Genomic DNA, 22,556 nt, shown 5'->3' with positions numbered 1-22,556 from the left:
CTTATAAGAAGCCATGGTGACCCAGGGCTGGGGAATAACAGGCTTAGGTCTTTAGAGCATCGGCTGATGGGCAGGCCAGCTGGTCTTATCAGCTGAGAGGGATGGCAGCTGTTTGAGGATGAATTAGAATTGAGTCCTGCTGTTGCTCTTCAAGGTTTTATAAGGAGACGGTGGCAGGCAATCCCAAAAGAATATGTATGCAAAGGTTGGAAGAAAACACCAGGCCAACAGCCAACAAACTCACAGAAGTGTTTGGCTTATTAAAATAAATTTAAAATATGTAATGGTGCCTTAAGATCCCAGACCACAAAGAAATCCTCCAAGAGAAGAAATGCTTCCCAGGCTATAAATGGGAATGTTATTAGCACTGCTTAGTCTAATGGGTGGTTGTTAGAATTCAATTCAATGAAATAATGCAGGGGGAGTGCTTAGCATGCGGTGGGCATATAGGAAGGGTTCAGGAAATATTAGCTATTATTTGTAGTGACTTATTTATTCTTTTTCTGGTTTGGAAGAGTGCTACTTCTGAAAAACTAGGCCAGTTTCCATTGGTCATTGTTAACGGGACATAAGCTGGCTGTGGGAGGCTCTGACACTCTACTTAGATGACCTACTTTGGAGTGCGTTTGCTCACACTGTCACTACATAGAGTTGTTATAGGACAAAACCCCAGTGTATCGTCCAAAGGTTTAGTTTACCTGGCACAGACTAAGATTCTGTCTTTCTTCTGACAATTATCTCTCCAAGAAAATATGGTAACATGATATGATTCTATATGGAAATCTATATCCTCTCCTTGCTCCTCTTGTTTTGCTTTACATTTTTTCATAAATAGATTTCCTATACAGCAAGTGCTGGCTCTCTCTGACCAGCAGGTGGCAGACATTGTATACTTGTCTTTCTGATCACCCACAGCTGTGAAATATTCATATGTCTTCTATCACCTATCATGGTTAAAAAAAAAAAAAAGGATTTTTTTAAGCTTAGAAAATAGACTCCTCAAATGCATTTAAATCATCTTTCATAGAAGATTTATATACTTTATAAGTGCTAAGAGGCATTTTTTTTTACATTTTAATGTCCCTGAAATTGGAATGCATGGCACAATAAGTAGTGACTTAGATTCAATAAAATATGGTAGTTGTTCAATTTAGGATTAGTATATTAAAGCTGTAAATGCATGCTCCATTGAAGCATGACATAGAATGAAAATGAATCCAGATAGCTAAAGGTAAAATTGTTTAACAAACTATTCATAGTTTCTTACCCCCAAATAAAATGAGCAGTTATAAGACACAGAGGAAATATAGGAAGAATTTTACTTGATGCATGTAATTTTCAAAGACCTTTGCAATTCAGGATCAAAAGGACATTTAATTTTCTTTCAGATTGTAATAGTATTTAGATAATTATTGATTGATATGTAAAGCAATACAAAGCTGAATGTCCTGTGCTCTCTTTAAATACATTCTCTACCTGCTCAGAATCATCAAGTAGAACTTGCAAAAGTTCAAACTGCCTCTTGTGATTTCACTTCAGCTATCAGATGAAATATAACCCAGTGCAGAATTGGCATCTCCTTTATTTCTTGACTTCATTATCAAACCATCTGGAAAGTAAGGGGACAGAACTTCTATAGCCAGGTAGAGAGACTGGTTTGGGGAAATTTGGGAGGCCTTTAGAAGCTATAGCAAAGGTAAAAATGCTGTCCCAGAACACAAAACCACAGGTATGATGTAGTGGAAGTTGGAGGGAAGAGTGGGCCCAGACAGACCATTACCTGTTTTAAGATACTGAATGCTGCCGGGCTCAGTGGCACACACCTGTAAATCCTAGCAGCTCAGGAGGCTGAGACGGGAGGATGACAAGTTCAAAGCCAGCCTCAGTAACTTAACAAGGCCCTGAGCAACTCAGTGAGACCCTGTCTCTATATAAAATACAAGAGAGAGAGAGAGAGAGAGAGAGAGAGAGAGAGAGAGAGCGCTGGGGATGTGGCTCAGTGGTTAAGTGCCTCTAGGTTTGATCCCTGGTACAAAAAAAAAAAAAAAAGAAAGAGAAAAAGATACAAATGCTATGTTGGGACTAGACATACCAGCAAGAGAGGGATCTTGATCCAGTGATAAGTGCATCTTGCTATGTCATTCACACTGCCATTACTTATATGCATGGTTTTAAATAAATCACCCAAGCTCTCTGAGCCTCAGTTTGCACATCTAAAAAATGAAAGACTCTGGGTGGCTCCTTTGCACCTCCATAGTATTTTTACCCTGGCTGGGTTAGTGCCGTTTTCCACCTTGTGTTATATTTCATGCATGGTGACATAATCCCCCTAGAACACTTTAAACTGACAAGTCAGGAGCACTAATTCTCTCACACCTCCTACCACAGTTGGAACGAAGCCTTGGGTAAGTTAGGCACTCATGAAAGATCTGTTGCCTTGAATTGAATCAGATTAGATGATAGGTAGGGTACCTTTGCTAGTATTTACTATCGTTGCCTTTAAAGGAGGAGGGGCTCACTAAAGCCAAATGACTTTTAGCTTTAGCTTGGTAACTGCGATGTTGCCAAGTCAGTTGGCAGAGTTTAGAAGCGTGGAGAGGAGCTGGAGCTAATGCATTGCCTCATGGGACACTTAGCAAGGCCAGATGATTGCAGGTTTAGTTCTGTGCGTTTGATTACCCACACAATCTCCAAAACTCAGCAGGAGAGAAAGAGTAATGAAAAGAGGGAAGAGAAATACAGGGAGTGAAGAAACTCTTCAAAAATATGAAGTCTTGGTACCTCAAGTGAGCGTCGAGCCCCAATTTGACAAGATATTTCTTGATGACGGTGAGAATATTTGGGTTATATTTTCAGATATAGAACCTCCTAGAATCAAGTGCCCAAGTGTGAAGGAACGCATTGCTGAACCCAACAAGCTAACGGTACGCGTGTCCTGGGAGACACCAGAAGGAAGAGATACAGCAGATGGCATTCTTACTGAGTAAGTGAAACTTGGAATCTGAAATGAGGTTGTCTTTCTTGCTCTTTTCTTGTTGAGGTACTAAAGATGGAACCCAGGGCCTCACACATGCTCTGTGAATGCTCTACCACTGAGCTATGTCCCCAGCCCAGGTTATCTCTTTTATGTGAGACATTTACAACTCAGAGTGGGAGACTGTGTCTATAATGGGCTACTTGTGCTTTCAGGTGTGGCCTGCCCCTGGGGCCACCATCTAACATACTATATGTTTTAGTACTATGTTTGTTTATTGTCTATCTCCAGTACAGTATGTTCACAGCCATATCCCAATGGCCAGAATTGTGTCTGGCACACACAGTTAGTACTCAGTAGCTATTTGTAAGAAGGGGTGGAGGAAAGAAAGGAAGGGGAAGAACAGAAGGAGAAAGAGGAAGCCAACTGGTTAATTCTAGGATAGAATCCGCTTCATTGCCTGCCCAGAAGGCTTCCATTCATGTGTGCAGGCCTTACCAGGCCTCCAACTACACTAGGAAGTCCCCTGAGTCTCCCAGGACCAGCTAGGTGTTCTGTGGGTATAGTTTAGCACAAAACTCTTCCACCCCTTGGTTTGGAGGCTGCATCCACTTCTTTCCAAACATTTGATTTTTAATTTATTTTTTTAAACTTTTGACCACATCCACACACTTACAGAAGCTTATAAATAAAGCAAAAGTGTCCTCTGCCTTCTTGCCACCTTGACCCTATTCTGCTGGACCCGTTCATTCATTGCATTAGTAGTTTGATGTTCCTCTGAGATGCTTTTAAAAGTGGGTGGTTCTCTTTGGTGAAGTTCAGCACGTGTTGTTCTAATCTGTTATTTGGGTCTGTACCCAGGCAGCATGTTCCCTGGAGGCCACTACTTTACTTCAGCATGCTCACATCTGTGCCTTAATGTACTTGACTCGATTAGGCCACTCCAGAGAATTTTCATCTGTGGATAAAAGGTTGCCTCCAACGTATCCCCTGGTGAACCATGAAGCAGGAAACACTTTCTAGAATCCTATCAATCTAGGCTGTGCAAGATAGAACATTTTTACACAATTATTAGCAATAACAGAACATTTCCCAGTAAGAAGAGGTTGAGTCTCTCACCCCTAAAGGATATTTTATTTATATATCCAGATAATCTCCCTCCAGTGCCTCATCTAGTTTAAATAGTACTAGTTGTGTTTCCCATTGTAACTTCTCAAAGATAAAGTCTGACTCTTTGTTGGGCATGGTGTCATTGCTTGTAATCCCATCTATTTAGGAGGCTCAGGCAGGAGGATCTAGAGTTGGAGGCCAGCCTGGTGACTTCGAGAGAACTTGCCTCAAAATAAATGTATTTGCTGTCACATACACATGTACATAAAGCCCTTAGGAGAAACTTTAGGGGATTGGGATTGAAATGTAAGGAGAGAGAGAGAGAGAGAGAGAGAGAGAGAGAGAGAGAGAGAGAGAGAGAAAATAGAAAAAAGTCACAGTTGACATAATTGGGGATTGGCTTTTATTTATCTTTGACTCTTCAGGATCTAGAACAATGCCTGGTCCAGCCCCTAGCATATAGTAGTTTCTTAGATTTCTGCAACTATAATTGCTATTGAAATCCTTTATAATAAACATACAATATTAAATCACCAGATGCACCCCCTGCTTTGTCTAAAAGCTTTGCCTTGGGATTTTTATGGGTAACCTGTGTGTTATGGTTATAAATGTGACATTTATTTATTTATTTTTGGTACTGGGGGCACTTTACCACTGAGCTACATTCCAAGCCCTTTTTATTTTGAGACAGGGTCTTGATAAGTTGCTGAGGCTGGCTTTGAACTCATGATCTTCCTGTCTCAGCCTCAAAAGCCTCTGGGCATGTGCCATCTTGGTGAAATGTGACTTTGTGTGTGTGTGTGGGGGGGGGGGCTGGGGATCAAACCCAGGGCCTTGTGCATGCAAGGCAAGCACTCTACCAACTAAGCTATAGCCCCAGCCAGAAATGTGACATTTTAAAAGAGCATCTTAGTAGCCCCTGCCCCTCTGTCCAGCACAGCTGTCTGCTTCCAGAGTTCTCCAGCCCCAGGCTCACACAGGCTTGGAGCAGGATTCTGTGGGGAAGGCGCTCCAGCAGGATGAACAGTGAGAGAAGGCTGTCCTGTCCCCGTTTCAGCTCTTGCTTGGCTCCTTGCTTCCCTGACATTTCTCCCGTGACTCCCTCCTCCCATGTCCTTTCCAAGCCACCATTACATAGTTTGCTTCTAAGAGGAAAGGTTGTAGTGTCAAGTTCTGAGACAAGTGTTTCCTTTGAGTTTCTCTTTTGACCCCTGTTATTTGCATGTCACAGATGAAATGGAGTCTCAGAGAGGTTAGCAGCTCCTCGTATTCAAAAGATCACTCCCTTCAGATTTATGTGAATTTTTAACCTGCTTCCTAAGGATCTTAAAGCATCTAAAGCCCAAACTGACATATCTCTAAATGGTGGTATTTGTGACACTTTGCCAGGAGGTCTCACTTCATACCTTGTGAACAGCTACTTCACCCACCTATGTGTAAGGCTTTCCTCAATGGTGACAGTGATAATTCCACATATCTATTATTAGCAAATATCATCATTTTTCCCAAGAACTACAGAGAGCAGGGAATTATCTGTATATTGCAAAATAAACAAAAGCTGGCATTTGATTATGTTGTGGTTATTGGTGCTCTCATCAGATAGCTAAGAACAAATATGCTGGAGTCACCCTAGCTGTGTGATCTTGGGCACAACTTCAGTCCTCAACTTCCTCATCTGTAAAATGTAGAGTATTACCTACCTGATAGGGTTTTGTAAGATTAAAGAAACTAATATGTAAAAAGTCTAGAACTGTGCCTGGTGTGTGTAAGATTTATGTAAGTAAATGCAGAGAGAAATTATTGTTATTACCATTATTGTTATTATTATTATTATATTACAATAACAAAGGACTCACAGAGAATTTGCCTTTTTGTTCAGGAAAGTTCTCTACTGATCCAGAGTCTGAGGCAGGAGGATCATGAGTTCAAAGCCAGTCTCAGCGATTTAGCGAGGCCCTAAGTAACTCAGTGAGACCCTGTCTCTAAGTAAAATAGAAAAAAGGCTCAGTGGTTAAGCACCCCTGAGTTCAATCCTTGGTACAAAAAAAAAAAAAAAGTAAATAAATTTCTTGTGCTCCCTGCATGGCCAAATGGCCAAATTGTCAATGACTCCTTGGACTACACTTTTAAATGATTTTCCTCACAAAATATTCCCTAGGCCTCCCAATAGGGAGGCCATTCAGGTCCACTCCAGAACAAGGGTAAGACTGGAGAGTCTCCACCCTCTGTTCTATCCTTCAGCATGAAAATATAATCTAAACTTTCCAGTCTTTGGGGCCTTGTTTTCAGATCTCAAACTGCTCTTCCAAAATAGAACACAGCTCAGAAGATCCTATTCTTCAAGAAACTTTTGTTCTGATCAAAGTGGTTCAGTGATGGCCCTTCAGTCTCCCTAAATCCTGGGCAGAGTAGGAGCTCAACAACTGCTTTTTAGGTCTATAAGAATCACCTTTGGGGGCTAGGGTTGTGGCTCAGCGGTAGAGCGCTCGCCTAGCATGTGGGAGGCTCTGGGTTCCATCCGGAGCACCACATAAAAAAAATAAATTAAAAAAATGTATTGTGTCCAACTATAACTAAATATTTTTAAAAATCATCTTTGGTGTTTTTGTTTTTGTTTTTTTTCTCCAAAGTGTTATTCTAAAAGGACTCCCCCCAGGCTCGCATTTTCCAGAAGGAGACCACAAGATCCAGTATACAGTTTATGACAGAGCTGAGAATAAGGGCACCTGCAAATTTCGAGTTAAAGTAAGAGGTAAGAATACTGTTTAGGGGCTCTCCCCACCCCACCCTATAGGAAAGCAAATGGGAAAGAGAAAGAGGCCTTTGAACAAGACTTCTCTGAGTGCCCATGTGGAAGGGAGGCGTGCCAGCTTTGGAGTAGCCTCTGATGAGTCTGGGTGAAGTATCCCATTTTAATGTCTGGATTTCAGTGATGGAATTCAGTGCTGGCAGCTTATTTAAGATTCCAAAGATCTGGTGTCACAGGGGTCCACAGCTGGCTGTCCGAGTAGAATATTACTTGATAACTTTTCCATCCCTGTGAGTGGGGAACCAGCTAAAACCTACAAGTTCTTCTATAACCAGGGTGGTTAGGAGCCCCTAGTTTGAGCCACTGGGAAACCATGTTCTTGGTGTTTTAGACCTTTTATCAACCTGAAAAAAAATGTTTTTAAGGATTATTTTGTGCCTCATGGTTTGGGCAGCTAATAACTAACCATCTTTACCCTTTACTCTTCTGGGCTCAACCTCTTGTAACACTAGGGGCTGAAACAGTTGATCTCAGTGGTATCAAGGGTATGGATGGTCACCATTCCAAGGCCCACCCACTGAACAAATAGTCATCTTTGTCCCCTCACTCATGCCACAAACTGATATAGAAGCCTCTTTGCAAATCTGGGGCCTCTGAGTCCTCACTGTCCCCGGTTATTGTGTGGAAAGGATCTCAGCACTGAGACCCCTCTGGTTCTGGGTCCTTACAGTCAGACGCTGCGGCAAACTCAATGCCCCAGAGAATGGTTACATGAAGTGCTCCAGTGACGGTGACAATTATGGAGCCACGTGTGAGTTCTCCTGCATCGGTGGCTACGAGCTCCAGGGTAGCCCCGCCCGAGTATGTCAATCCAACCTGGCTTGGTCTGGCACGGAGCCCACCTGTACAGGTATGTGTACAGCCCTCTCTTTGCTCGGCAGCAGAATCTGAAGAAACCTTGGTTCTAGATTCCAGTACAGAGAAAGAAAGTTTCATTTCATATATTTTGTAAAGTGCATCACTGTCCCTTATCATCTGAGTGGGTGAACACAGTCCCTAAGTCCCTGCTCCAACTCACCTTACCTGCCCTCCTCCTTTTGCCTCTGGTGTCCGTTTTATGACTTTTAAGAAAGAAGCCGAGGTGGAAACCCAGGGCCAGTCTTTGGTGATGATATGAATCAGCAAAGTCTGTTCTAGTTACTCTAGTTCCTATCTTCTATAAATGTAGGATCCTGCTTATAAAGTCACTGTGCTGTCACACATAAGCATTGCAGTACCTCCTTTGCAGTAGTGGCTTGAACACCATTAGCACTTGTTTTTCAACCTAGAGGTGGTGCTACAAATATTCTCAGAAACTGGTTGGAAAGAGATACAAACCACTAGGCAATAAACTGGTAACTAGCTATGAGCTTGTGGGACACATCATGCTGAACAAGGTCTTTACTTGACCTAAACCGATTTCAAAATCTTAGTACAGAAACGAAGAGCTTTCTACTGTCATGTATAATTGATTAAAACTAATAAATAACTAATAAAGATAAAAGAAAAAGCAGATATTTTCAAATAAAAAATCTTAGTACAAATCAAATATAAAGAATCTCTACCTTTTATGTTGATTACATGTTGAGATGAAATATTTGGGATATATTGGGTTAAATCAATACATTAAAATTATTTTCATTTATTTCTTTGTACTTTTTCAAGGAGGCTACTAGAAAATTTAAGATTATGCAATACCTTCCATTATATTTCTATTGGCCAGGGCTTTCCTAGACTCAGCCTTTGAGGTATGGAGAGGGGCAAGAACTCTGCATTACTCAGTATGATATCCCAGCGCCTGGCATAGAGGTTGGCACATAACAGGCACTCACTGTATGCTGCATGAATGAATGAATATGCAAATGAACAAATACCTCAATGCAAATCTCCAGCTTGAAACACAAGCACCAAGATTGTAAACCATACATGGAATTTCCTCGATTTTTTCATATTATTTCTTTTCTAGGGCCAGACCTGTTTGCTGACCTATGTATTGAGCATCCTTCATTGATCTTGAACAGCCAATCATCTGCGATTTGTTGTCAGTTATTTGCTAAATTGGCAGACCTGTTGTTAATCTTCCTCATCCCATGTCCTCCGTGTTGCTTGTTCTGTGGCTCTCTGTGCCCTACATTCCTTTGTCCTTTCTGCACCAAAGAGGCAGACTTCTGAGGTTCTGAGCCACTCTAAAGCCAGCCTGTCCATTGCCTACTTTTCTCACCCTTCTCCTTCCCCATGCAGATACTGTGGTGCTTGGCCCATGTGCCTTTGACATTCCCATCTATAATCAGAAGGCTGCCTACTGCAATTACCCAGATCTCTCTGTCTGAGGGTTTTCCTGGCTATGAGGGTGTTATGTGTCCATGCACAAGACTAGCTGCAAGTGGCAAAGAATTAGTCTCCCCACAAAGTGGCCATCAACCAATGATAGAGCAGTTGATGTATAAATTATCCAGTTATTTCATTCCTCCAGTAGGATAACTCTGAAGTATGTGGTGTACTGTCTCCCAGAGTTACCTAGTAGAATTTAGCTCCAGAGTCCACAGCAGTAAGTGGCTTGATAACCCACTCTGTATGGCTTTCTTTCCTTCCCTGACTCATTTTCCAAGGCAGGCAGAATAATGGTCCCCAAAGATGCCCACATCCTAATCTTCTAAACCTGTGAATATATTACCTTACATGGAGAAGGGACATTGCAACATTGCAGGTGTGATTAAGTTAAGGATTTTGAGATGGGGAGAGTACCCTGGGTTATCCAATGGGCCCCAATGTTACCACAGGGGTCCTTATATAAGGCAGACAGAACTGCTAAAATAGTCACTGTGTTATTTTTTTCCTTTTTGTGACTAAAATACCTGACCAGAACAACCGAGGAAGAAACCTTATTTTGAGTTCAGGATTTCAGAGATTCAGTCCATGATCAGCCAACTCCATCACTCAAGGCCTGAAGTGAGCTGGAGCATCATGGCAGAAGGGCATGGTACAGAAAGCCAGGAAGCAGAGAGAAAGCAGGAGGAACCAGGGACAAAATATATCATCCTTAAGACATGTCCCCAGTGACCCACTTTCTCCAGCCACACCCCACCACACCCAGTAATCCATTCAAATTATCAATTTATTAAATGGCTTAAATCACAAATTAGGTTACAGCTCTCATAATCTGATCATTTCATCTCCTGTGTTAGCACAGGAGCTTTGGGGGTCACTCATCAAAACTGTAACTGTTACAAAGAGATGGTGGAAGGAGAGGGCAGAAAGAAGACAGATTTGAAGAAGCTACACTGCTCTTTGGAGATGGAGGAAGAACCCAATAGCCAAGGAGTGAAGGTGGCCTCTAGATCCTGAAAAGGACAAGGAAACAGATTCACCCCCTCCCCATACATCAAAGCCTGCTGATACCTTTATTTTAGCCCAGTGAAACTCATTTTGAATTTCTGATTTCAAGGAACAAATAGAATAGATTTGTGTTTTATTAGGCCACTAAGTTTAAGGCGATTTGTTATAGCAGCAGGAGGAAACTAATACACTTTCCCACTCCTCTACCAGTGCTTCTTTGCACCATCTCCCAAATAAACTACTTATACTCAAATCCTTATCTCAGGGTCTGCTTCTTATATATATGGTTCTGTATCATTACAGGCCATGTCAAGCATAGAGCACACAGGATTATGGCTTACGTGGCTATTTTCTATTTACAGCCATGAATGTCAACGTGGGTGTCAGAACAGCAGCTGCACTTCTGGATCAGTTTTATGAGAAAAGGAGACTCCTTATTGTGTCCACACCCACAGCCCGAAACCTCCTCTACAGGCTACAACTGGGAATGCTACAGGTGAGACTTTGAGGCAGGGTCAAACTGGGGATGGGAGACCTCTAACAGGAAGGGCCTAGGCAGTTCACTAAAAGCAAAGGCCAGATTCACTGCCTAATCCATTTAGGGTCAGTTTCAGGAACCAGCACTTTAAAGTTACCCATTCATTTCTGGTGCTGAAGCATAACCTGATTAACATTGACTCCCCAGAGCTAACCCAATCGTTTTCTAACTAATGAGGTTTGTCTGTCTTCACTAATAAGCCTAATTGACGTACTGTCCGGGCCCTGGAACAATTGTCTTTGTTGAGCCTGCCCAGGATCTGCTTGAGCTGAAAGCAATCAATCCATCAGTTTGTCTGCTCAAAAGGCTGGCCCAGGAGATGATGGGAGTCCAGGAGCCCTTAGGCTCCCTCCCCAGAGAATTTCAATGACACTCTTGGAGCTCCTCAGAGAGTGTCTCAGAATAGTAGTTCACAAAATGTGATCAGTGGACCAGCAGTATTAGCATCCTCTGGAACTTATTAGAAATGTAAATTCTCAGGCCCCACCCCAGACGTGCTTTATTAGAAGCAGGGTCAAAGCAGGTGTTTTAACAATATACCTTGGTGATTTCTAAGTACTTTAAACTTTGAGGAGCACTTCTCCAGGAACTCTTCCCTTCTTGGCTATGTAAAAGAGAGGTGTAAGCTTGCATTTTCTGAAGATCAAGTCCCTGAGACAAGGGGATACAGTGGGAGATAAGGTGGCTGATAAATGAGGTAACCAGCATCTTGGGCCCTGGTGGAGGGGGGTTGGGGGGGGGCTAGAAACTGTAAGGATCATACTAGAAATTCCTTGTTTTGTTTTTTGTTGTTGTTTCTGTTTTGTACCAGGGATTGAACCCAGGGGTGCTTAACCATGAGCCACAGCCCCTTTTATTTTTTTTTATAGCTTTATTTTATTTTATGTGGTGCTATGGATCGATCCCAGTGCCTCAGGCATGCTAGGTGAGCGCTCTACATCTGAGTCACAACCCCAGCCCCCCCTTTTATTTTTTTTATTTTTGAAACAGGGTCTTGCTGAGTTGCTTAGGGCCTCGCTAAGTTGCTGAGGCTGGCTTTGAACACATGATCCTCCTGCCTCAGTCTCACAGTGGCTGGGATTACAGGCCTGCGATACCTTGCCTAGCCAAGTTGCTTTATTTTTGTCCTGAAGTTGATTTACAATAAGAATGACCAACCTGGAGCTGGGATTGTAGCTCAGTGGCAGAGCTCTTGCCTAGCATGTGTGAGGCACTGTTTTGATCCTCAGCACCACATAAAAATAAATATATAAAATAAAGGTATTGTGAACATCTACACCTAAAAAAAAAATGAATGACCAATCTGACTGAGCACTAAAGAGACAGTATATGTGCTATGTCATGGACACAGTGGTGCTTCACATTTTTTTTGAGAATATTTTATTCATTTATTACTGTGATTTGGACTAAGTGTTTAGAATAATCTTGGTTTAATCAAAAGCTACAATTTACCACTCATGGCGCACTAATACAATGAATAATAAATCTTCTTCACTATTCCCATATACTTGACCAACTGCCTCTAAAGAGCTGTATGAAAAAATTTTAAGCTTCCTTTATAAGAGCCAAATTTATACATCTGTATCCCCCAGTCCCTGCCACCTTATCTCCCATTGTATCCCCTTGTCTCAGGGACTTGATCTTCAGAAAATGCAAGCTTACACCTCTTTTTTGTGGGAAATTGGCATGCAGCCTATATTCCATGGCCAGACATTCCCTGGCCTCTTCTTACTCCATAGAAAGATGAAGAAGCCAAACAACTTGCTTTTCCTCTATATGAGCAAACTAATGGCATGCTGGACCAGATTTGGGCCCTTGCTGGGTTTTGTAATTAAATTTTATTTGATGCAGCCACATTCATTGATTTGTGTTTTGTTTCTGGCTGCTTTTGCACTCTAATGGCAGAGTTGAACACTTAGGCTAGAGGCCATCCAACCTCTGGAAGCCTAAGATATTTACTATCCAGCTCTTTGCAGAAAACATTTGCTGTCATCTGCCTTCACCTACCTCTGTTCCTTCAGATACTCACTAAATTACTAATCAACTTGTTGCAGACCATATTTTGGATCAAGATGTTTTTGTATGTGATCTCTCTTCCCACCAACATACTTAACATTTGCATTTAACCAGAGCCTTTGAGAAAGGTTTGATTGACTTAGGCATTTCAGTTAGAATAATAAAAACGTCTATTTCTATTTTTGCTAACTTCTCTACCAATTCTGTCACTCCATATATTGTTTTAGTGGAATTTTGGCAAAAATCATTGGGCATTCTAATAATTCAAGACTTGAAATTTTCTTTTGCCATTAGGCAGATTAGACTTATGTTAATTTTTGTCCCTTATTGCCACTGCTGTTCCTGGTGAGACCTCCTGGCACGTGGAGGTCTGAGCCACATTCTCAAGGCTCTTGTTAAGGGCCAGCTCAGAGATCTGGAACCTTTCGTCCTTGTTTCCTCCTGGGTTTGGGTTTGGGGGGCATAGAACAGGGGGATGTGAGGGGTGGAAACAAGGACTAAGAAGGGAACTCTGGAAATATTCTTCTCTCCCTGCAAAGTTAGAATCCTCTGGGGTGGTCTTGGACACTTTTTAGGAAATTTGACTCATGTAAGGTCTCACCCTGTCTGGAAATACCATAGACTGCCATTTTGCTTAGGTTTTCAAAATCCCATTGCCAAGCCATTTCTTAATGATGCCACTAGGAAGGTATTTAGATTTTATAGCCATCCGTTTACTCCAGTTTCTCACCGTTTTCAGGATAGTTTGGAGTTGACAGATAAATTTCCCCAAACAGACCATTGCTGTTTCTGTCAGTCTGCAGTTTTGACATGGAGGTCTCTTTCCTTAGCCATACTCACCCCCACCCCATTGGTTCCCCCTTCCCCAGCAAGCACAGTGTGGCCTGGATCTTCGACACATCACCGTGGTGGAGCTGGTGGGCGTGTTCCCAACCCTGATCGGCAGAATAGGAACCAAGATTATGCCTCCCCACCTGGCTCTGCAGCTCAGGTAGGGGAAAATTTGGTCTTTCAATTTGATCCCCTGTGAATGCACTTGTATCTGATTAGGTTCCCTGATTTCTTTCTATTCAGTATTGAGTTCAGGCAAACTTCAACGGTTAATTGCTTTTTATTCAAGGAGTATTATGACCGTGCTAATTGGCATGTTGCTACTTGTCCAAGTAAATTATGCAGTGGGTAATTACCAGTGTTCTTTTCTTTCCCCCTACATCCAAGTGTTTTTGCTGTGTGTGAGTGTGTGTGTGTGTGTGTACGTGTGTGTTGGGTTGGCAGGGGAAGAGGATCTGAATAAAAGGACCTAAGCAATCCTTGCTTTATTAGTGAGCAGGCATCCAATTAGTATTTCCAACCTTGACCTCTTTTTTCTCCATGCTTCCAGAGTACTTGTCCATACCTTTTTTTTTTTTTAACAATTATATTTTATTTTGGTCAAACTTATAAAGCTAGAGCCATGGTGTTCAGACTCTGAGTAATAACAGATTAAAGAACAGGATTCAACAGCCTCAAGGCAATTTCAGAATAACCCAAATTTTTACTTGAATCTCCTGACCACTGTGAAATAGATAATTAAACTACAGTAATACTCCTTTAAAGTCCTTCTTTCTTGCCTAGCTTTTTTTTGTCACACACTGCAGGGCAAAGTGCAGATCTCTCTTCTCAGGGTCCCAGGTGGCTCCCTAGCTTTCAGGGTCCCAGATGGCTATATCATCCTGTACATCAACATCCAGAACATATGCTTCCAGGTTTTTGCAAAAGAGGAAGAAGGAGAGTAAGATTAAACTATACTATATTAGTCAGCATTTTGTTACTGTTAGAAAATGCCAGAGGTAATTAACTTATAAAGAGAAAAGATTCATTTAGCTCATGTTTCTGAAGTTTGCAGTCCAAGATCAGGCAACCCCATTGCTTTGGGTCACTGGTGAGGGTGATACATCAAAGAGGGAAGACATGGCAGAGCAAACTACTATATCAAGAAGCAGAGAGAGACTGAGAGACCAGTTTCTTTATAGTGTATACCCTCAAATAACCTAAGGACCTCACACTGGGCCCCACCTCTAAGAGGGTCTGCCACCTCCCAATAATGCCATCCCAGAAACCAAGCCTTTAATTCATAGGCCTTTGGAAGACGTTCAACATCCAATCCATAGCACACATCCACTCTTCTATGGTTCACCTAGGAAGTATCATACATTGATCCTTCTTCCAGTCTATTGGCCAGGACTGGTCACATGATTGCAATTGAATTTCAAAGGAGGCTGGGAAATGCAGTTTTTCTGTATTCTCAGGAAGAAAATGAAATGGTATTTAGTGAACCCTATCACAGGTATTCAGAGAGGTTCATAGAAATTCTTTGAGAGGCCATACAATAGAAACATAGTCTTAATAAATGATGTTATAAGTAGAGATAGTAGCTTCTTTCTCTAATTTTCCTATTGTACAGCTGCATTTGACCCCTTCTGTGTTTGATTTATACTTCTCTCCAGCCAAAAAGAGTTTGCCCCCTTCTTACCAAGGACAAAAATTCAGCCTACTAGGGAAAAAAATAAGAAGAGTTGTGAGTTCTCTTAGACAGTTGGCTGATGACAAAAGAAAGCTGGGTACACTCCTAAACATTTGTATTTTTTCTATGCTACTGCATTTGCATCTAGTACCACCCAGAATGTAACACTTGAGGTCAGTGCCATATTTTTTCCCCAAATATTTCCTACTCAGTACCTAACACAGTGCCTGGCCCCACATTGGTGCTAAGTAAGTGGAGTAGATGATACCAAATTTCATGGAAATAGCTTACTTATCTCCAGGGGTGATAGTAGTCTTGAAAAGTGTATTTGTAATATTAATACCTTGAGTTGAAGTCTGTAAAAGTCAAGATAGAGGAATATGTTGATATCTAAAAATCTATAATGAGCATTCTCAAAGTAGAAGAATGAAGCTGTTGCTTATTTAGAATTACATGCTCAAACCATGTTGATGATTTAAAAAAAAAAAACCTGTTGCAAAATTTGCTAACTTGTCTGCTTTGGATAGCAGATATGTATACATCTATATCATATATTTTATATATATATATATATATATATGTGTGTGTGTGTGTGTGTGTGTGTGTGTGTGATCATATGTATCAGATGTATGTATATATATATACATGATCACTTATATATACATGTATATATATTTAAACATATATATGTCTTCATAAAATCTTGATGTGATTGTAAACTCATCTAGCTTGAGGAACAGCAAAATCTGACTTAAGAAACAAAACCTCTATCATTCAGGTTGTATATGTTTGGGTAACTATAGACCTCTGTAGGCAGAGAATGATTTGAATAACCAATAAAGTTGATTAAATGAATTATGCAGTGGTTCTCAAATTCTAGCCTGCATCAGAATTCCCTGGGGGAAGCTTGTTGAAACACATTGCTGGGTTCTACCTCCATAGTTTTCAGTTTGAGGAGTTTTAGGGTGGGGTCTGAAAATCTGTATTTCCAGCAAGTTCCCAAGGGATCACACTATGAGAACAACTGACCTAGTGTTTTATCAAGGGTGTCGAAGTTTTGAAGCAGAAATTTTGCCAAGTAGCTTTTAAAGAAGAGGATCAGTCTTTATTGTATAGTTAGAACATGGTCCAGGAAAAGTCACTCCAAGACAATCGCTTAGGCCCATCAGCTAAGGGATCCCATGTCAGGCCACTTATCTGACATATAAGTGAGGCACAAACAGGGAAGATGTTGTCTTCTTTTTCCCTATGAATTCCAGTCCAGGGTCTACTGTGGGATGAAGGGAATGATTTAGGTAGAACATGGAACACAGGAGAAAAGAGAAGGTGAAGCAGATTGCCTAGATAATCCAAAAATGCTCTTGTCTGGTTTGAAAGCTATTTTCAAATAGCTGAGACCATGATGAAACTGCTGAACGGACTCAGCAGAAAGGGGAAGCTGGGTGCCTGTATTACAGGGTTGCCACCTGCCTTCTTTCTGCTCCTCATTTCTTTTTTTTATAGAAGAGCATAAAGGGTTTGCTTAATAATGAAGTGGAAGTAAAGTTCCAAAGTCTATGGAGCCAACTTGCCTCCAAGAGAGGAAATTACCTGGGGCTTCACACCTGGAGAGATTTTATATTTGGTCTGGGAATCTCTCTTCTCTTGCATTATGGATTTGGTGCCATTACTATAGTTTTCTGCCATGGTTTAGTGCGCCAGCACCCATTTTGCCACAATGGAAAATTTTCCAACATAGATCTGGCCCTCATTTCTTTTAGATCTGGATGTCTGAGCTAATGAATGCTCCTTAGGGTGATTTTTTCCACCAATCCCAAAGATGACAGGGGCAAAGAAAGCCACAATTTTAACCCTCACATTATTCTTTGAGTCCCCAGGTTTGCCTAGAAGATTCTCCAGGAAAAAAAAAAAAAAAAACTCCTTCCAATCAGATGACAAGCATTTGTGTAACTCAGACATGCTGGCCCCATCATCCCTCTGAGGTGTTGAGTCATTTCTGAGCTTTCATGGCCTCAGTGCTAGTGGTTCCATCCTAGCCTCTTAAGCACTGTAAAACCAAATGCTTCAATGTCTCATGGGTCACCTTTCCACTGGCTCCACATTGTTTGGCCCTTTTCTCCCTCCTTACATTCCTGCCCCTCTATTTTCCTGAAACCGCCCTGTGTTAGGATTTCTCCCCAGAAATTTGGTACACTCCTCTTAAAGATATAGAGCAATTTAGTTCTCCATTCCCACCTTACCTATGCCTACATTGAAGTGTTCAGACTCAATAATGCACTTGGCTAAGACATCTGCTCCCAAGCTCTTCTCTTAGTGCCATAGGACACCTGGTAGAGGCTGAGTAATTTTATCTTTCTTTCATTTCTAGTCCCTAAAAGTGAACTAGCAATTTAGCTTCCCACTGCAATAAAATATAAATTATCCTTTTCTTCCCTGAAACTCCACACACAAAAAAGTGCAGTTTGTATTTTATGTAATGGTTTTTTAAAAACTTAGATCCATTTGTATGAGAAAAAAATGCTTCACTTTAACTCCAGATGGCAGTTTACTTTGTGCCTCACACAATCTCAAGATATCTCAACTGAAAAAGACAAAAAACAGAGGAGACAGAGTGGGGTCATTATTTTATTGGACTTAATTTATCTGTTTGTTTGATTTCTCTGGCTTTTCATATCTAAACATGTTGGTATTGATATAAAACATCAACAAGGATGAAATTCTAATGTAGTAGAGTGGAAAAAACATCAGACATGTAAAATCATGTCAAATCCCTGTTTGGAATTACTTGGGGTACAAATTATAATTAACAAAGTCAGAATATGTGGGGTGTAGACCAACATCATTCCTTTCCATTGATGCAGTTCTGAGTTGGCCACTGAACAGGACACAATTATATTTGGAAAGTTATTTCAATTAGGTTTACCTCGTCCAGGGTTTCTCAGCCTTGGCCCTTTGGACAGTTGGGGGATGGATTTATTTGGCAGGGAGGCGGTGTTGTGCATTGTATGATGTTTAGCAGCATCCTTGACATCTACCCACTAGATAGTAGCATCTTCACTCCCCATTGTGATGACCAAAATGTGTTTAGACATGGCTAAATGCCCCCAGAGGGATAAAAATCACCCCCACTGATAAACACCCATGTAATTCTAGCATATATAGGGTCATGCAAAACCAGTCTTCAAACTCTAATGTCCCAAAAGTCTCTTAGCCTTGTCAAATATGCCTCGTAGCAACTATTGGTGCATAGCCCTATTGCAGGTCTGAAGTCCTCCTGACCATACTCTAAAGCAGAGCTGCTTAACCTTTCATGGCCATATCCATCATCTGGGGGATCTCATTAATAATGCAGATTCTAATTTGGTAGGTTTTGAGTGAGATGTGAGTCTTCTTTTCAAACAAATTCTCATGTGATGCTGCTGGTCCAAGGACCACACTTTGAGTAGCAAAGGTCTAAAGGATGATTCAGGTCCTTCATGGTATCAAGCCTTTCTCAGTATACAGTGTCTACGGTTCTGGTTGGCCCACTATAACCATTGGAAGTTAAGGTTTAATCCAGTTTCTCTTTTCTTTGTTTGCCCCAGGCTGTTGCTACGAATCCCACTCTACTCCTTCAGTATGGTGCTAGTGGATAAGCATGGCATGGACAAGGAACGCTATGTTTCCCTGGTGACACCTGTGGCCCTCTTCAACCTGATTGACACTTTCCCCTTGAGAAAAGAGGAGATGGTCCTGCAAGCGGAAATGGGCCAGACCTGTAACACCTGATGTGATGTTCCTTTCTTACTGGTCCCTCTTCTCTTTCTACACAGTGCCGTGCACATGAGAAGGCCTTAAAAATATCCTTGATGTACAGATTTTTATTTGTAATTTTTAAAGTCTATTTTATTATGAGCTTTCTTTCCCTTAAAAATTGGCACAATGCTTTTTTTTTTACTTCAAAATAGTTCAAAAAACTATATGAACATATATATTTACTCTCTTTATTCCATCATGGCTGGTTAATTTTGTAGAGAAATTAGAAACCACAACCATAAACACGATTTCAATGTGTTATTCAGTGTGACACATCGCTGTCTTCTATTTTGTCTATATGAAACTTTTATTAATAAAATATTTTGGAGCAAATGTATTAAAATTCATTTTGTTTATCAAGCACCAGCCATACTTGCTCAGTATGGCCAATGGTTTTAGTGCTGTGATTCTTTGTGGTATTTTGGGAATAGAAAAATGCAGTCTTCCCAGGAGCTCACCTGAGCTGGGAGACAGCAGAGCTCTCAGGTGGCATAGTAGGCAATTAAAGCAATAAGCCACAAATGAAAGTTAAGCCTTTAATTATGTTCCATTGTTCTATATATAGGTTCACCTATAAATACTTACATGGAACAATTGTAAAGGTCTTTATAGGTGTCCTATATATAGGATGATGGGAACATAAGAGTCTTAAACTAGAGAAAGCACCAACTCTCCCTGTTCCATTTTTTTCCCATGAAATAGTGCACTGGTGTGTCAAGAGTCAGGTGGAAAATGCAGATTTGGAGCCATCTCACTCCACAAACAAAAGGTTCTGGTGGTCTCATAGACTCTGGATTTGGGCATATAGCTAGGCATGGAAAAATATTGAATACTGAGTATTCCGAGTGGGGAAAAATGTCTTCCAAGTTTCCCTTCCCTCTCCCAACTGCACAAAAAGATCTCAGCAGCGGCACTTGAAGAAAACTTCTGCCCAAGGCCTCAAATAGATAAGACTAGAAATGAAGACACCAGATCCCAGAATGCAAATACAGTCATCCCTCCTTATCTATGGGTTCTGTACCTGTAGATTCAACCAACCTGGGATTGAAAATATTCAGAACAAAAAGATGGCGGCAGTACTGAACATACACAGACTTCTTTTTATTGTTGTTCCCCAAACAATGCAGAAAACAACTATTTACATAGCCCTTACCTTATATTAGGTACTATAAGATATCCACAGATGTTTTAACGTATATGAGAAGATGTGTATAGGTTTATAGGCAAATACTATGCCATTTTATATAAGGGACTTGAGTAGCCAGATTTTGATATCCTCAGGGGTTCTAGAACCAATCATCCATGGAGAATGTGGATGAAAGAGCAAGATTGGCCAAGGGGCCCTAAATCCTTGACTATAACTCTGCACAAATAGTTCAATTCACTGGCTGTGCTTCTCTGTGGGAGGGCAACTTTCCCTGTGAGGCCTGCCTCTGCAATTGCTAGTGATGGGGCCTGAAAAAATCACACATTGGTGTTTAACCAGGAGCCGGACTTTTCCTCCATTTTCAGAATATCAGTTTGTCCCATAATCTATTCCTAAACAAACCAAATAACAAAACAAGTGGTGGAAAGGCCAAATTCCAATATCTAAGATTTAAAGCAGGAAGCTCTGCCAGGCGTGGTGGTGGATTGTAGGTGCACCTATAATCCCAGTTACTCAGGAGGCTGAAGGAGGAGGATCTTGAGTTCAAAGCCAGCCTCAGCAACAGCGAGGTTGAGTGCCCCTGAGTTCAATCCCCAGTACCAAAATAAATAAATGAATGAATAAATAAAAAGTAGATTTGACACTATTTTGATATTATTCTTTTGAAGATCAGGCAGTGATTTCTCAACTGCAAAAAGATTTATGCTCCATTTACAAATATGATTTTGTTCACCAAGCATACTAGAAACCACTCTGACTTCTGTCTCCTTCGGACGTATCAGATAAAGTTCAATGGCATGGCCAGAAGAGGAATGTCAAATGGTGACTAGCTTGACAAGCCAGCCAGAGCCCTTTGCCCCATAGCCTGAGAGTTCCAAGCCCTGAAGATAAGCTGACATTTAAGGAACTGCTCTGACTCCTTCAAACCAGTCTTCCTGATAAACTTAAAATATTACAGTCACTTTACCTAACAAGATACACAGATTACTTGAATATAAATGAATGAATATGCTGTGGTATTTTTTTAAAAAAGATACCCTAAGCCAGGTGCAGTGCAACATGCTTGTAATTCCAGTGGCTTGGGAGGCTGAGACAGGAGGATCGCGAGTTCAAAGCCAGCCTCAGCAACTCAGCAACTCAGCGAGGCCCTAAGCAACTCAGTGAGACCCTCTCTCTAAATAAAGTACAAAATAGGCTGAGGGTGTGGCTCAGTAGTCAAGTGCCCCTGAGTTCAATCCCTGGTACACACACACACACACACACACACACACGACACCCTATAACAAAACTTGGGAGGCATTTTTATAGTCTTATTAGTAGGTTGTCTTTAGAAAGCTGATTTCTCACTGGAAATCTCTCAGGACTTTTCTATGTAGATTTTGGACCCCATGGGGGGGAAAAATCTCCAGTTTGGCTTGGCTTGTTCACACTGATACAGCAGATCTCTCTCTCTCTCTCTCTCTCTCTCTCTCTCTCTCTCTCTCTCTCTCTCTCTCTCTCTCCTCCCCCCACCTGTCTATCTGTCTCTCTCCCCCCCTACCTGTCTGTCTGTCTCTCTCTCTCTTTCTCTCTTCCCCTCTCTTCTCTCCCTCCCTGTCTCTCCTGCTCCTCACCCCGTGTGTGTAGGAAGGAGTAGGCACTTTTTAATGGGTCAAACTCAATTGGAAAACCATCTCCACTTAGCTGAACTCTCAGTGCAGTTCTTTTAACCTTAGCTGGACTGCTTGGAATCTGCCCCAATTCCCAGCCTGCAAATGCATGGTTCAGTGACCTGTCACAAACTTAGGCAGCTTCTGTACAGAATCTGAGACTCCTCCTGCCTTGCTTTCTCTTTTCTGAGATGTCCCTCTTCACTTTTCAGTTGCCGTGTTTGTCCCTATTCTCTCCTCTGCTTCTTCCAAGTAATAAAAATGCAGTTTTCCCAGCTTCATTAAGCCTTCTTTCATCCCCACCCCGAGGGTGGTACATATTGTAACCTGCCCTTAGACAACACTCTCCCCCCACACTGATGACTCATCAAGTTTATTTGCTTCAAGTGATGGCTGTCTTCCAGTACCTGCCTGCCTTTTGGGTTTTCTCCAAAGTTTTCAGGTAGCTTTTGAAAATATGGCATGATATTTTATCCAGATATAGTTGTTTTCTGTGGTTGAATGGTCCAGTGGAGCTTCTTGGCCTTTCTCAGAAAGCTAATGAAGAGTGAACCAGGCAGTGGAGAGATCTAGGTCATTCCTGTATAATTGCAAATGGGACCTCTACAAGCCTTAACTCTTTGAGTTTGAGCTTAGATCATTGGGGTGGGTGATGAAGAAGCAGAAAGGCAGTATGATCATCAAAAGCACATTGAAGGAA

The 22,556-nt window shown here is 41.4% G+C and overlaps 1 protein-coding gene across 2 annotated transcripts in view; it reads left to right on the top strand.

Annotated features, from left to right (window-relative positions):
• Srpx (sushi repeat containing protein X-linked) overlaps positions 1 to 19,393 on the top strand; it is a 96,691-nt gene extending 77,298 nt beyond the window's left edge. For both annotated transcript variants that reach the window (XM_046465065.2, XM_046465064.2), the window contains 6 exons: positions 2,857 to 2,983; positions 6,715 to 6,836; positions 7,564 to 7,743; positions 10,571 to 10,704; positions 13,632 to 13,753; positions 18,850 to 19,393. In XM_046465065.2, coding sequence (XP_046321021.1) covers positions 2,857 to 2,983; positions 6,715 to 6,836; positions 7,564 to 7,743; positions 10,571 to 10,704; positions 13,632 to 13,753; positions 18,850 to 19,033 — 869 coding nt within the window. In that variant the 3' untranslated portion in view covers positions 19,034 to 19,393. The remainder of the gene's footprint in view (positions 1 to 2,856; positions 2,984 to 6,714; positions 6,837 to 7,563; positions 7,744 to 10,570; positions 10,705 to 13,631; positions 13,754 to 18,849) is intronic.
• The last annotated feature ends 3,163 nt before the right edge of the window (positions 19,394 to 22,556 follow it).

This window comes from Marmota monax, unplaced genomic scaffold (assembly GCF_021218885.2).
Source record: "Marmota monax isolate L192 unplaced genomic scaffold, Marmota_monax_Labrador192_F-V1.1 WCK01_AAM20220418_F8-fsc00158, whole genome shotgun sequence".
NCBI classification, from domain to species: Eukaryota; Metazoa; Chordata; class Mammalia; order Rodentia; family Sciuridae; genus Marmota; species Marmota monax.
Note: the sequence above shows the minus strand (reverse complement) of the source record. Positions and strands in the feature narration are given on the sequence as shown.